General features: G+C 40.2%; 1 protein-coding gene across 10 annotated transcripts in view; it reads left to right on the forward strand.

The window, feature by feature from the left end:
* LOC112561838 overlaps positions 1-15,501 on the forward strand; it is a 40,377-nt gene extending 24,876 nt beyond the window's left edge. For 6 of the 10 annotated variants that reach the window (XM_025234611.1, XM_025234610.1, XM_025234612.1 and 3 more), the window contains 7 exons: positions 2,624-2,737; positions 3,502-3,798; positions 7,603-7,841; positions 8,965-9,117; positions 10,510-10,624; positions 11,733-11,830; positions 12,787-15,501. In XM_025234611.1, coding sequence (XP_025090396.1) covers positions 2,644-2,737; positions 3,502-3,798; positions 7,603-7,841; positions 8,965-9,117; positions 10,510-10,624; positions 11,733-11,830; positions 12,787-12,834 — 1,044 coding nt within the window. In that variant the 5' untranslated portion in view covers positions 2,624-2,643 and the 3' untranslated portion in view covers positions 12,835-15,501. The remainder of the gene's footprint in view (positions 1-2,623; positions 2,738-3,501; positions 3,799-7,602; positions 7,842-8,964; positions 9,118-10,509; positions 10,625-11,732; positions 11,831-12,786) is intronic. The other 4 variants (XM_025234620.1, XM_025234618.1, XM_025234617.1 and 1 more) reach the window with 2 other exon arrangements.
* The last annotated feature ends 1,284 nt before the right edge of the window (positions 15,502-16,785 follow it).

Here is a 16,785-nt window from a genome sequence, read left to right on the forward strand (position 1 = left end):
AACATGGAGAACTCGAGGAAAAGCATCTTGTTTGTAAGAGATGTTTAGATTCCGTGGACACTAGGGTATATTTTCCACGGCTTTTTAGCTATGGCTAAAGGGGTAAAACGCTATCTGGACGTCTGTACATCGCGCTTAAACTTCGGAAGCTTGCTCTTGAGTTCCCCGTGTTGCTGCAGGGTAACGACTTGCCCACGCTTCATAACTTGCGGCACACTGAAGATTTTTTAAAAATATTATCATTGGCTGGAATTATGAAATTGTTCCTGAATTTTGCGCGTGGCCTGTTGCGTGTACATGGTTCACACCAGCTAAGTCCAAGTTAATTCTCGTTTTATGAGAGGGCACTTTAGCAATGTCTTTTTGCATAAAACACAATGAAGCATAAGCATTATTCGCATTGTAATCAGACGGCCAGCGCTAAGAAAGTGTCAGTTTGATAAATGCAGACGTGAGTGATACAGACAGCTAGTGTGTCATGTGTCAGCTCCTTGCGAGTGGCTGTGGACGTGGTGTTGGTGCAGTTATTAACAGTCAGCGGTGATCCGGTACTTCAGTTCAGTCATTGTCACCAGGACTGTCACGGACGAAATAGAAAACGAAAGTTCATATTTTTAGCGATAGACCGGACGTGTCACATAGAAAGCCTGTCTGTTTATGTGTCTAAAAGTCTGATATTTCCTTCTTGTTTTCCCTTCGGTGTCTGTCCATGTCTTTTCTCTGCCAGTTTCTCTGTTTTGCTCCTTATTTCTCTTTTTCTTTATTTGTCAGTCTATCTCTGACTCTCTCGCTCTCGAGACGTCCGTACCTATATATATATATGCGCCTTATTTTTCTTTTTCTTTATTTGTCAGTCTATTTCTGACTCTCTCGCTCTCGAGACGTCCGTACCTAGATATATATATATGCGTCTTATTTTTCTTTTTCTTTATTTGTCAGTCTATCTCTGACTCTCTCGCTCTCGAGACGTCCGTACCTAGATATATATATGCGTCTTATTTTTCTTTTTCTTTATTTGTCAGTCTATTTCTGACTCTCTCGCTCTCGAGACGTCCGTACCTAGATATATATATGCGCCTTATTTTTCTTTTTCTTTATTTGTCAGTCTATTTCTGACTCTCTCGCTCTCGAGACGTCCGTACCTAGATATATATATATGCGCCTTATTTTTCTTTTTCTTTATTTGTCAGTCTATTTCTGACTCTCTCGCTCTCGAGGCGTCCGTACCTATATGCCTATAAGAAAGGCGTGTACGGCATTGTGAGGCAAGTTTGTGACAATAATAGGTAGACTGTAAACTGAAGACTGTCTGTGGACAATAAAGGTAGTCTGAACAAGATGCACTTTATCCAGGTCTTGGTAATTACCTTCTCGACATAACCATATCCAGAAAGAGGTCAACAACACCTACGTCAGGATTGTATACAAATGCATTTATGTTGTGAAGGCTTCAGCCAGTGGAAGAGCTGGGATCACATGTTCATTAACCGTATATGTGTATAAACGTGACGATTTTGATTTCTGTGTGAACAGTGATGTTTATAGACTTGCATCTCAATATCTGAAAGTGTGGTATTCCCATAGATATGGAGAAATAGCATCTAGTACCCAAGCATCAGAAACACATCTGCAGAAACACATCGCTAGTCTTATGGTGCATTGAATGTCTTTCTGAAAAATTATTCCTTTAATACAGTGGAACCTCGGTTAACGAACTTAATCCGTTCTGGAAAGTTGTTCGTTATCCGAAATGTTCGTTATCCGAAACAATTTTTTCCATAAGAAATAAAGGAAATAGATTTAATTGGTTCCCAGCCCTTGTTGACTCGCTAATATTTGAAAGTTACAGGCTATATAGGTATTTGTAATGAGAACAGTTATAATGCAATATAAATGGAGTTAAATAAACATAAAAACATTAACGAAAGCATCTAAACATCAGAAAACTTGCCGTTTTGACGGCGTGGTTGGAAGCAGGTGTGGGGAGGAAGGGATGGAATTACTGCTTGGATTCCCCCTCTATGAGCACACGTGACATTATAAAATCGGGGTGACTTTCCTTTTCTGTGGCTTTGAGGTTAAAGGAAAAAAACTTGTCCAGTGTCTGTTCCTTCTGCCTTTTTGTAAAACTCTTCGGTAATACATCACATGTCCGACAGACGCATTCCACCTTCATACTTTGAAATTATTTCCTTTTTCAATTCATTTGTTGGCCGCTTCCTTGTCATTACCTCACTACTATTGCTCTTAATCTTCTTTGCTGCCATTATTGAAGATTATCTTATTAAAATAAAGCACAAAAATCACTAAATAAGAAGGATGCGCATAGATAAGGAACGACTGATCGTAACTGTGTCTCGAGCGCGAATGATGACATGCTGGTCGGTCACGTGTGGTTCACGTGGCTGTTCGTTATCCGAAATTTTGTTCGCTATCCGAGACAAACTTTTTGCGAAATTTTTGTTCGTTATCCGAAATATTCGCTATCCGAGGCGTTCGCTAACCGAGGTTCCACTGTACTTTTGATGCATTGTCGCACCATATTTCTAGGCTTGATGTCTTTGCTGGCAGCAAATATATCATGTTTCATGCAAACACTTTCCTGCAATGATTTCCGTTCCAGATGCGTCGTCTGCACACAGGATGCTGTGGCCAGCGTCCGTTGCTTTCCTGCTGCCCTGTGTGACGTCAATATTCGCCTGGCCCTTCCTGCTGGCCCAGGAACTCACATACAGAGGTATGCATTTTAAGTCTTTCAAATGTGTAGGGACTACATACAAAGCTGAGACTTTGAAAGCGGAGACGGTGAAAAATTGTTGCTGCTTACGAGAAACTTCAGAATAGAACGATTTATGACGGTGGGATGTCAGTAACTGATGTGTTGACAGGAAGCACTTTGGTCTGTCAGACGTTTATTGCAAAGAGAACACGACCATGGAAACACTTTAGTCTTCTGCAAGACACGGTTAGACTACTGCTAGCTGCAAGGACCAGTGTACTGACAGAGGCAACGATTTCAACCGACTGAGTTGATTGACTGTTCCAGTTTCTCCTGTGATCAATCATGTAACTCTTGTCACAGCTAGATTTGTCTTCTTTCTCCACGAGTGACTTACAGCAGCTCCTCAAACGTGTACTTTCGCGTAACTCATCCGGAAGCATAAGAGCTTCGCCTCAAAAAATATTGTGCAGCATAAAGTAGTCCATTATTCCACCGTAGAACCGAGTCACTAGCATCACCAGTCTCGAAATGCTATTGCAACTTTTGCACAAAGGACCCTTCCTCTCATTAAAAAAACTTCTTTAATGTAAGTATATAGCCTACGTACTGTTCTAAGTGATGTTACTTGTAGCTTTGTTGAACTAAGTCCTTTGGGTTGTTTGTTGCATAGGTATAAATCTGAACTAAGTTCGTGTTGCATACTGTGTACCATCAGGGATCGTACCTAAATACGGTCCTTGGCGTCACTAGACCCGAACTAAGGGACGTACTGCGTGCAGGCTGCGCATACCGGGCAGTGGCGGGCAAGGAACAGGCTCTGTGGTTTTGCCTGGCGGATAACCAGTGCGCCATGTTCCACTGTCAGGACAACAACGTCTTCAGCTCCGACGACTGCGGATGCGTGCCGCCCCGGACCATCGCCAGCTCCTCCCAACGAGGGCAGCAGGCGTTACAGACGACGCTAGGAAGCTTCCGCATGCCCAACGTTTCGGCGATTCCCTTGATCCCAACATCCACGCCGGCCGTCCTGCTGTCGGGTGGTGGTGCCGTGAAAAAGTCAGAAAACCGTCAAGAAAGTGAGTGATCTACACACCACCAGACGCAGAAGCAAAATCTGAAGCAACAGCTCTTCAGTAACAATCACCACCACCACCTTCACCACAATAACAGAAATAAAATATTAATTTATTAAAATAGCACAAGTATTTATCATGTATAATACTGTTACTAATTATTATTATTTGCTTGCAACGACTTTTGCCGATGTCCTTCGGGAGTTGTATGTAACAGTTCAGTTCCTCTCGAAGTTTCGTGAGCCCTCATTTTGACTTTCCACCTGCAACTCTGTTTCTCAAATCTGCTTTTCTCCGTCAGGGGCTCGCTTGAATCTGTTTCTCTTATGTCCGAGTGGGAGGAAAAAAAGGGGGCGACTGAAGATTTGCCGCAAACAATGGAGGTCCACGTGAGCGCGCCGGAACAGTGGACGCATTCATCTCACCTTGTTCCCGCTTTGTTTATCAAGCGTTACCGGGAGCTGCCGAGAAGACGGGATAGCACGTGACAAGACTGAGTGATATGGTTGCGCGGTTTTATCTTAGACTTCCTTTTGCGCAATGCAGATAAACACGCGGCGCGAGGCAAGACCGCGAGGAGCACGTGCACACAGAGAAGCGGTGCTGGTACTAAATGTCAGCAACAATTGTCTGAATAATCAGGCCGACATATTCTTGGACATTTACAACCTCCAGCTATAAACTTTTAGAGCAAGTGGCGACTGCCGACGATGGCGTTTTGATATTCAAGAATTCTTTTTGCCTGTTTGTTCGATCAATTTGTTGTCATTTTTCGGGTAGAGCTTACGAGTAGGTGAGTTATAAATTCAGGTATTACAAAAAAGGCATGTCGTTTGGCTGGTGTGCTAGTGAACGATTTTACAAGACTTTAACCTGGTGGAATGACTTTTGAAAGAGGTTGAAAACCGAAATAACAGAAGGAGAAGAAACCTGCGACCAGCCCTAGTTGTCACATCTACGAAGAATGGGCATTATGATACCCGAGATCTGAACCTAGGACTTTGAAGTCATAGATGCATAGGCGACAAGTCAATGCCGTGGTGCTTCAGTGATGGCATGACAGCGTGTACAGGCAAATGTCGTCACGACTTAGCAAAGTGGTGGAAAATGTCTTTTTTGTGGACAGGCTTGAAAATTCTAAACTATGCGGCGGGCCGGTAACACACCAAAAACTCACACCACGTGACTACAAAACAAACCTAGTAAAAAAAAAAATGAGACGAAATGAATGCGTACATGATGATGTTCACTAACCGAATTTAATGTGAAAAGTGAAACTGTTTGAATCGACTTAAAAGCCTTTTAAATCTGGCCGCGTTTCCGATGTTGCAAGTCGCACAAATGCGGCCAAATTCTCGTCCATCGTCCGCGAACACAGGTGGGACTTATTCTGCTTTGTAATTGAGAAAGTTTGTTCGCACACATACGTAGATGCAAATGTTACGACCAAAGCCCCTAATCGGCTAAAGTGGGAAGTGTCCGGCCAAATCAGAAAAGGGCCAATGTAGCTGTAAATTGACCGGTCTATGTCCGATCTTTTCTTGATTTGGGGATTTGGCCGGAAAGTTCTAGACCAAAAGTACGAAATGGACGGTTCATTCAAAAATTGGCCGAACTTCGAGCTTCAGCCGTAATAAAAACATCACCACCATTCCTTTGGCAAATTCTTTTAGGTTAGGAAACGCGTCCTTAGCGATTTGACGAAGCTTACGTTTTCAGAATTAAAAGAATCCTTCAACCCTCAACACTGGGTTGCACTGTAGACCAATCAGCCTAAATTTGTGTTGCAGGAAACATCTTTGTGTTTGATTTCAATGTCCTCCAAAAATAAGAAAAGTTACCGGTGATTAAGCCTTCTTATTAGAAGAGAGTTCGCGATTTTTACAACATGGCTCATGGAAAAAGGTGACTTTGTGGTCCGGATATGTTTCAGTTTACTGAGTTTTGGTCATAAGACCAACACTCCTGCCGATTAAATTTGGAGAGCCATCAATAGAGATACTTTTCAATTTTTCCAATGTAAATCTTTGCTTCTTGATGCATCTTTCACTTTCATAAGCAAATCCGTGTCTGTTGTAATGTCTTTCATTGACTCTATCGAAAGCAGCTGTGTCTATACTATCATCCAGCGCGGAAGAATACCAGGCAAATTGCTCATACTTATGTATTAACTGTTTCAGAAAATCACGTTCCGTGTTCTCTGTTTGGTGCGTCGTTGTTCTCTTGGATATGCTGATATCCTCAAACTCCTTTTTGTTTTCTAGACTCGATTTCGACCACAGCAAACATTCATTTCTTGAGGGACTCGCTCTCCGCGAACACCCTGTTCTCTCTTTTGTAATATTATATGCCACAATAGAATACGCCTTTGTAGCCACTTGCTGGGTTTTGCTCTGTTTGTTAAAACTGTTTTGTTGCTCCTTCAAATTTTTCACCCGTGCCTGTTCGGAAAGTTGTCTGCAATACCCTAGATGTTTTATGCTAAAATGCCGCTTCTAATTATTCTCTTTAAAAACTTCGATGCCTTCTCGGCAAATTTAAAACAGCACACATCATTGAAAAAAATACCGTGCTGTCCACTCTTTGCTGAATTTTTATCCCTTTCTATCCACCTTTCTCATTTTCCTGTCACCCATCACGTGGACATGCTACGGTACTAACGTATTGTGCGAATACTGCAGCATTTTGCACACAGAACGACTGACCTTATGACTGTTTGCGGGGTGGGTCGGGCGGTAACCTAAACATGCAAGGCGTCAGATCTGTGCTGATGACACATTCGTGACCCTATCACAATATCGGTAAACAATGGTCAGACGATGTTAAAACAAGTAGTCATGCTGCGCGGCAAGTCTTTGACCCCAGTCTTTGCTACCGCTGATTGTCTACGTCAGACACGCCAGCCGCGTTAAAATGTTATGGACTGTCGATTTCTAAATCTGTCATATTTGAAAAATTAAATTTTTTAAAAAATTGTGAAAACAAGTACACTTCACATTTTGGCAGATGGGCTGGTTTAAGGACATCCGCGGGCCGCTCTTTGCGCACCCTTAGTCATACTGTCATTTGCTGGCAATCTCTCCTCTCTTTCACTCCGGTGCTAACAAAGTAAAGAATATATTTTTTTGGCTTCTTTTTTCGGCCTTCTTTTAAAAATTTCTGGCAACAGTCCATAGATTGTTCAACATGCTCTACATAACTACTCACGCCTTGTTGAAGCAGTCCACAGCGCAAGTTTCCGACCGTCTCCTCTTCGTATTCATTTAGATTCACAGAATTGATGCTACACACAGACCTAGCAGCAGATAAAACTGTATTAAGACAATGTCGGCATCAAGAGAATAAGCAGCACACTCAAGATAAGACCCAACAACGCAATCTTAATTGAATTAATGACTAGCGCCTATCCGTTGCACTACCAGATTGCCTTTATCAGAAAGGCTGTTGAGAATTCTATTTGCTACTTACATTTCACCAGGATACACAATAAACTAACTTTTGTATGATGGGAAACACCCATACGAATCTAGATTTTACAACGTATTCATCCGGTGGGTCTTAATGATGAATTCTCAGAATACAAAAGGAATTCCTTCAAAAGAGGAATGGGGAAAAGGGAGATATGAAAAATGTCAGAGAAGAGGTAGAAATAGATCACATCCAGAAAGCAGTTTGGATAATCACTGAGTGCACTTTAAAATTCGTTCTATGAAAAAGGATGCTAGCCGTTGGCTTCCAATGTTCCTGATATTAATATTTATTATTTTGGTGTGATTTTATTTTTATTATTATTATTATTGATGACAGTGGCCACTTGTGCAAGAGAAATCCACATCGAAGGTATTTCAGTTCAGGGAACGGTTCTGGGGGAAGGTACGCAACCCCCTCACCATGCAGACCTACGTGGCGTTGTTGCTGGAGACAATGGCTCCGCCTATTTTAATGGCTACTCTTCTCTGTCCATCCCGACCTACGCCAACGCCAAATTCGACACAGGTGTCACGCTGGACTTTGTCGTAGAGGAAGGCAATTCTAGACTCAGGCAGGTGAGATTGTGTGTGTGTACGTGCGTGCATGAAGGTTTAGGCGTTTGGTAAATGTGCGCCTTGGATTTTGTATTAACGCGTTTCTGTATGTGCAACTTATCGTCTCTTAGACGATAAAGGGTGAACAGCTTTTAAACCTTGTTAAACACAACTTTGCGTGTTTATATTCAAATCGAAATTTCACTAAAAATATTAGACTTTTATACTCCAGTTTTTGTTCCCGTAAAAGAAAAGGTCAATCAAAATTTTTACTTCATGCATGTATATTTATAATCCTGTCATATTCATAATGTTTTACTAGCAGTAGCACAAAACGGTGCCATGCTGTTAAAAAAAAAAAACTGCCTTATACCCTTTACTGTGTTCGTTTTACATTTTTGACGCTTGATGCAATTTTGTGTTGCTTATGATGATGTGTCTTTTATATACTCTTTCGTTTTTCTTTTATTTATTTCTTGGTTTTAATAATGGCTGTATGTTTTTAGCTGAAAGAGAAAGAAACAAATTCTCGGCTCAAATAGAGACATAAACGAGTAAATTTGGTTAAGTGTCTAGATCTTACTTTTGAGTAGCATTTCATCAGCTAAATTAAAAAAATTCTCTTGAATTGGTGTACAAAATGTCTTGAAAGCAATCCTTAGAATTGACTTTAGATGTGAACATAGAAGCAAGTAAAGATATTCATCTCTCATCGTTCTCTAAACCAACACCTTGTTGCACAAGCAATTTGTGGCACCCTTCATCTTCGAATCCGGGTATCTACACAAGCTTATCACATTATCAGCCGACAAGTTAGGTTAATCAGTCGCATCGTAAGAAAATTTTGTTTTCCAAAAATGTTTTTAAAAATTGGTTCTTGTGAAAGTAGACTTTTTTTCCTTTTTCTTTTATTCTGATGTGAGAACTTGATTCCGGTTTAATAGTTTTTAAGAATAAGTTTTCCACAGAAATAGTCATACTTAGCTGCTCACAAAACATTCATTATCTTAATTCATGCTCAACATGCACGTATTCTCATATTTTAATAACAGGAGACCAGCGGAATTTCTTTATTTCTCTCTTTTTCCCCCATCCTTGTCCAGGATTTTGGAGTTGTAACCATATCATCTCTGATCTTTGGCAGGTTTTGGTAACCAATTGCAAGCATGGTAAAGGGCCTTCGCTGGAGGTACTTCTCGATGTGGAATTAGGGGTGGTACTTTTCCATTTAGCCTACAAATTTAGAGTGGCTGCTAATGCTGTTGAGAGCTCTCTACAGGTGGCTGTCCCCTACACGGTAAGTGTATCGGCTTCAAGTGTAACACATTAGTGTAACTTTAACTCATTCCAACTGATTACTTTTCATGTTCCTCGTCACTGAAACCTCATCGGCAAGATTGTTTTCGCGTCACATGTTTCTTCTTTTTAAATATCACTTACACATCAGCGAATCTTGTCCCAATTTGTCGCTCACATTGATGTCTCCAGTTCACTCTCTGGCGTTTATATCTTTTATTGATAACTAAATTTGTATAGCACATTTTCCCCCATGGATGCGACCTCAGTGTGTTCCACTCAAAAACAAAACAAACAAAAAAACAAAAACAAAAAAACAAAAAAAACTACAAACCAACAGACAATCAACTACACAAGAAACATAAGTCAACAAAGATATGTGAAACAAAAGTGAAATGGATCAAATGTGGTGGAGGAGGTGGTAGTGCTGGGATTGAGAAGTGAGACCAGACGCTACCAATTGTTTATCATCAGAGTAAATGTAATACTGCAATATTGCAGATCGTAGTGGCAGATGGTGGGATTAAATGACTGGATATACGCAGGGAATAAAAGAGGTCCAAGAAACTTGAGGTATCCCATACTTCAAACTAGCAAGCGAAGATGTGGTGCCTACAACTTCCAGAGACTGGATGCGATCAGTCAGGTAGGATCGGAACCAGTTCAAAAGGGTGCCAGAGATACCTAAAGTCACCAAAAGGCGCTGGAGAAGGATGTCATAATAGAGGGTATAAAAGGCAGCCGACAGATCAAGGACTGAGAGTACGGAGGTGTGATCCATGTTAGAAGCAGATAGTAGCACGCGGCAAAGCCGTCTCCGTCGATTATTTCTCTCTATGGGCATGCTGAAATGGTTCAAGCAGGTTTTGACTGGAGAAAAGGTTCAGGAGCCGGAGCAGCACAACCTGTTCAAGTACTTTAGACAGAAAAGGGGAACTGGAAACATGACTATATTTTCTAAGGTTATTAAGGTCGAGTCTTTATAAGGAGTATGACGACAGCATGCTTAAACAACGAGGTTACAGCACCAGTCGACAAACAGTGATTGATAATACGAGTGATAACTGGAATCATCAAGTCAAATCACTTTAGCGCTGTTTTTCATAACTTCGTCAGAATCCCACCTGTCTTTTTATTTCTATTTCTTTTTGTTTCTTCTCATCATCTTGAACGGCGTTCTCTTTGTGTATGTATTGAATTCCATGATGTAGATCTTCAATTCTGTGACGTGATGCATATGTTCGATTCCGAAGTGTATCGGTTCCGTTAGGCATATGTTCTTTTCCGTGAAGTATATTTTCATTAACCTGGCGTTTTTGCTTAATTCTGCGATTCTTTTTAGTTCAGTTTTGTGATGCATTCCGTTCCGATATGTTTCATGGTATGTTTTCAGTTTCGTCATAATTTTCAGGCGACCGTCCCAAAGCGAGTGGTGATGTCCTTTGATGGCTACAAGCTGCGAGGAAGTGTGAATGACAACGAGCGGGTTGTCACTGTTCAGGGAACTGGTGAGACGTGCATGCATCTTATTACTGTCTTATTACGCATGCATCTCATTACTGTCCTTTTTCAAAAACGCACATCTCCAAGTCAAAACCTCATAGTCTTTGACTTAACCATAACAACTAGACAGCACATTTAAAAATACAGTGGAACCTCGGTTAGCGAACGCCTCGGATAGCGAATTTTTCGGTTAACGAACAAAAATTTCGCTAAAAATTTGTCTCGGATAGCGAACAAAATTTCGGATAACGAACAAAAATTTCGTTAAAAATTTGTCTCCGATAGCAAAAAAATTTCGGATAACGAACAGACACGTGAACCACACGTGAACCAGCATGTAATCATCGCGCTCGAGACAGTTACGATCAGTCGTTCCTTACCTGTGCGCATCCTTCTTATTTAGTGATTGTTGTGCTTTATTTTAATAAGATAATCCCCAATAATGGCTCCAAAAGATTAAGAGCAATTAATAGTAGTGAGGTAATGACAAGGACGCGGCCAACAAATGAATTGTAAAGGAAATGATTTCAAAGTATGAAGGTGGCATGCGTCTGTCGGATATGTGATGTCGTCTTACCGAAGAGTTTACAAAAAAAGGCAGAAGAAGCAGACACTGGACAAGTTTTTTTCTTCAACCTCAAAGCTACAGAAAAGGGAAGTCTCCCCGATTTTATAATGTCACGTGTACTCATGGAGAGGGGATTCCAAGCAGTAATTCCACCCCTTCCTCCCCACACCTGTTTCCAACCACGCGTCAAAACGGCAAGTTTTCTGATGTTTAAATGCTTTCGTTAATGTTTTATGTTTATTTAACTCCATTTATATTGCATTATAACTGTTCTCATTAAACAAATACCTATATATATACAGCCTGTAACTTTCAAATAGCGAGTCAACAGGGGCTGGGAACCAATTAAATCTATTTCCTTTATTTCTTATGGAAAAAATTGTTTCGGATAACGAACATTTCGGTTAACGAACAGCTTTCCAGAACGGATTAAGTTCGTTAACCGAGGTTCCACTGTATAAGAATAGATTGTGTCTTTGTTCTGAATAACAGCATTGTTACCGAATAGAAGTTGAGCTCACTGATGTGACACTTGATCTTCGCAGGTGATTACGTCGTTGCTCAGCGGACCAAGCCCCTTATGTTTGGCAATACTCTCTGTGATGTTGAGGATGTCTATAGTTACAGAGGGCAGCTTAGAGAGGTGAGCAAGTCTGTCAATACGAGTAAAGAGAATGATATCCATACCTAAGGTTCAAAACACATGGAATAAAATCAAGCTCGGTTATACTGCACTCTTGTCATAGTTAAAAGATTGAAGCCATACATGTAAAGAGATATTTCAAGAACATTATGACTAGCAAAGACGCTACTAAATGGAACAGTATATTGTGGAAGAGGAGGGAAAAGGGTACACGGACGTTTCGCCGCCGGACGTTTCGGAGCCGGACGTTTTGCCGACCGGCGTTTCGCCGCCGGACGTTTCGGCGCGGGGCACTTCATTTCAGCATTTCAGCCGAAGTCAAGTGTGTGACGCCCCTTAGCTCACACATTTCTCTCGCCATTGTATCAATGTATCAGTGAACTCTCTCTCACTATCCCTCCTCATGTGAACCGTTAGCTCACACATTTCTCTCGCCATTGTATCAATGTTTTTTCTCAAAGCTGTTGCGCATAATCTGTGACAATCAAAGTGAACTGTCTGTGAATTCTGTGTGTAACATTTGTTTCAAATAAAGAATTATTGTGTAATCTAGTAGTTACTTTCATTCTTTGAGAAGTAAGTAAACTCTCTCTCTCTCTCTCTGACATAATGCGGCGAAACGTCCGGTCGGCAAAACGTCGGACTCCGAAACGTCCGTCGGTGAAACGTCCGCACACGGGGAAAAGACAGAAGAAGAAAAGGTTTGACAATCTAAAGATTGTGTATCAGAACCTATAAAATAGCAGATTTGCGAGGGATAGCAAGCGTTGGTTGAAATATCGTCAGTTGTCCCATGGTCAATCAGGTCGTAAGGACTAATGTTTATAATTGAGGTGACAGTCTTTTATACAACTGTCTGTACGATATTGTAGGTTGTTTTTAGTTTGAGTTGTGAGTTGTCTTCTGTTGAATAAAGTGAGATCTTGTAAAAAGTGACTCCTCTATGTACATTTCAGATTTCAGTATACAAGTGTCCAAAGTCTTTAGGTGACCTCACACACTGAAGGCTAATCGGCGTCATCAGACAACAATGCAGTGAGGATGGCATCAGATCTGCGCTGGGATACTTAGAACAGCTGGACGACAACTGTAATGTCAGTTCTTGACTGTGCTGCCATGACCAACACGTTGCTCTACCTCATCTGTGAAATGCAGCGTCAGCACTAATTCTGTCTTGTCCTCTGACAATTCTTATTTCCCAAAGACGAAATGTGTGTGTGGCCAAGCAGTCCTCCCTTGAAAGCCGGAAAAGGAGAGACTGGCAGTGAAGACTTTCCGTCATTTCAGTCTCCTCACAATTTTGCGTTTGCTCTCAAACGCCAGCGAATTTTAATAATCTTATTAGTAAATTATTTTCCTTGCCGTTAAGCCATAAAACAATCGCCGTCAACCACGTGTCTGTGTCACGTGATGAGGCTACAGTCCGGGTGATCTTTGATTCAGGGTTTATGCTGCGATCAGGGCAGCTAAGGCTGACCTCTGGTTCAGCTGACTGGTGTATTTCAACACAGTTTTGTTTCTAACCAAAGCTGACAATGTATATTTAACATTTTGTATGTGATCAACCCAGACGACTTTTACATTATCACAAGTCTACCTCTTCATTGACTCCTCATGAGGATTCGTCAACCATTATTACCTCCTCGACATTTTTTTGCTCTAGAAATTTGTCTGGCACAACTCATGCTAGGTCTATCAAAATATCATATAAAGCTGTAACTCTTCATGCTGGTGAAAATAATTAATAGTGATCGCAAAGTAATTAAATTATTCAGCCTAAAGGGGATATGTCAAGAACTTGAAAAAAGCAGCGTCATTGTGGCATACACTACTAACGGCTAAAAGAAAAACAAAATAGCGTTTACGTGGGACCTTTAACAAGCATTTCAGTAGTTTCTGAATATATTTGAAAAATATATTCTCTTTAAACTAACGAGGATTTTAAAAATTTAGTTACAAAAAAGTAATACGATAATCTGATAAGCGAATAAGGAAGGGCTATACAACAACTTTTGTGAATAATGCAACAGGACATACAAATGGTGCAAAGTTTTCACTTTCAAAATTCTTGGTCCGTGTACAGCGTCGTCGCAAAGTATTTTGCCGTTAGTGGAATTGTACTGTGTGGTGTGTGATTAAAGACCAGACTTACCAGCATTTAGCAATCTTTGTTCTGTAATGACCTCAGATCCCGAACTACCAACATAGTGTCTGGCATTACTAAAGCAGACGACCCATTATCAAACAACTGTTTTAGCATCATCGCATTGCAGACATCGACGAATTTCATTAATGAAAAATGCAAGTGAAGTAACAAGTTAAGCTTAAATGATAATGACGTTCTGAACTGTTTTCATTCCAAGTTCTGGGTTTCAAAAGAACCGCTTACTTACTTTCCTGTCTAAAACAGCTTCGGCCCGTTTCGCGGAGGCCGCCATGCTTCCGTATTTCGTGGAGAACAACAAGCTGATCCTAATTCATCATCAAATATGTGACTGGGCTCGACAGATTTTTTTTTTTTTATTTGGCATGAAAGTCATAAAATATTTCCGAACATAGTCACGTATTGGACGATATACTTTAGAATGTCGTTAAAGGGTCTTTCATAAAGACAATCAGTTGTCTGTCACTCTGTTACCACTTGGTTTATTTATAAGAAAGATGCTTTTATATCACGAGATTGCTTTGGACTATGATCGGGATAGTGGAGGGGGGGGGGAAGCGGATGTATAATAAACTGATATAAAACTACAGTACCTAGAGAAAACTGACAACTGTTACCCATATGAACAGGTGTCACATCACTAAGATGAACTCTGTGATGACAAGAATCGTTTTATAACGATACTATCTGATCACTCCTTGGTATGGGCTATCAGGCATTGCAGTTTTGGAAGACTGATTTCCAGTTTTGGTACCTTGTCGATAACTGGAAATCACTTAAATTACTTCTAGACAGGGAAAGGTACCAAATCTTTCAATCCTCCTAAATTCCCTGAAGTTCCATTGTATTGGCAAATGCACTTGCAAACAAGTTCGGAATTGGCATGATGGCCAAAGTTTCCATTTCCGAAACGTTCACCTCAAAATCACTGACTTTTTGTGATCATCATACACAACTTTGCCGAACTTGGTCAAACTTTCAACGACATTTGCCCGGTAAGGAATGGCTTTTAGACATTGTACCGATCTGGTATTCACTCTGGTAATGAGTCGGCTCATTTTTACTCGAAGCTTTTTTTTCTATTTGTTATCTCCTCTAATAGGTTTTACCTCCTTCACCTTCGCGACCTCGAGCCAACGAAACCGTTAACAAAATCACCCTCTTGTCAGACCCAATAAAAAAATTCCAATGTCCTTTTTATTTTCTGTCCTTTACTAACTATAATCATTTCCCCAATGTTTAAGCAAATAAGAGACCACGGGTATCAACCTTGTTATCAACCTTTGTCTTCGAGAAAGCAAAAACGAAAATTGAAGGAGAGAGTTTCTTTAAGTCCGGAACTCTCTCAACCTGACTCCATATGCCGCCACGACAGTGATAAAGAGAGGAACCTCTTCTATGCATTTTATTTCTTTCACTCTGCTGGTTCAGAAGTTACAGTTTGTTTTCATATGTTAATGGAAAAAAATTTGCATCACATTTATCATAAAACATTTCTTTGGAGAAATGTGTGTTTGTGTGATCCTTTGTGTAAACATCAAATGGAGCCAAATTTATCTGTGAAATAAGATATGATCTGTGGAATCGTGCAACATGAGAGACAGGATAATTCATAAGAAAGAAGGAAACAAATCAGAGAGGGTAGGAGGGAAATTACGACTAGAAACGAGAAGCAGGAATTTAGGAGAATGAACTTCTTATATTATGTTTGCAATCGTTAACCATAAAAGCATGCTCAAGCAAGTTTATTTCTCTCTCTATATATATATAAGCGATATATATATATTGCGCGCGTATGTGTGTGTGTGTGAAGACGCACGCAAGTCTCATCCACTGAGCATCGGAGAAACGCTCTCTTTGATACGAGTGCATGTGCTGTTTGACGCTGTGTGTGATGTGTCATGTCACGTGTAGCGTATGTCACTTTGAAAAGATCTGCTAAGCAAGCAGAAATATTTTTCTCGTTGGAAGAGCCAGAAAAACTGTATATTTTGTCTCTATTACCAAGTACTGCATTTAATGCGTAGTTTAGTTAAACGAACAGTGACTAGAGCGCCCACCATTTGCATGTGTTAGGCAGTTTTCCGCAGTGGTCAAGAATAAATAATATAGCTTACAGAATTAACTTGCCATTTGCCTAAATGAAGGCAGCTTACCTTTGTCTTTTCGAATAGTTCGTCTTCATCTTTTTACTGTATTGTAAGGACTGCTGAAGCCTTATGCAGACCACTTTGCAAATGAGCACAACCTGTTTCATGCCTGTTTTTTTCTGAAAAGTAAATAACACTAAGTAATCTGACTCATAAAAATGTGTCTCATGTGTTTGCATGTAGCTAAATTTTGTTTCAATTATTACTCTAGACATAAATAAAGTAACATGAAGAAGGCAATATGTATATGTGATTAGCACATATGTATTTGTGGAAACAAACATTATAATGCATGCAAAGAATGCTTTCTAGATTTCACAGAATACATATACAGAGACTTGTTAGCAATTGTAAAACTAGATACTACCAATAAAGAAATAAACTTAACAAGAAATTAAATGCAATAAGAAAAGTATAATACTGCATTTTCATATTTCTACTAATAAAACAAGGTTACGAAGAAATGTTTTCAGTAAATAGTCTTGACTTTTCCACCAAAGAAAATGACAAGAAGAATCATCTCATAAGCGTCAACAGACTTTTCTCAAAACACATATCTTTAGTAGTATCTTGTTTTATCGTTGTTCATTATCATCTTTATCTGCTGTTGCCAAATACATTTGGCTAATCAGTTCCTAGTT

The sequence above is a fragment of the Pomacea canaliculata genome, linkage group LG4 (assembly GCF_003073045.1).
Source record: "Pomacea canaliculata isolate SZHN2017 linkage group LG4, ASM307304v1, whole genome shotgun sequence".
Classification (NCBI taxonomy): Eukaryota; Metazoa; Mollusca; class Gastropoda; order Architaenioglossa; family Ampullariidae; genus Pomacea; species Pomacea canaliculata.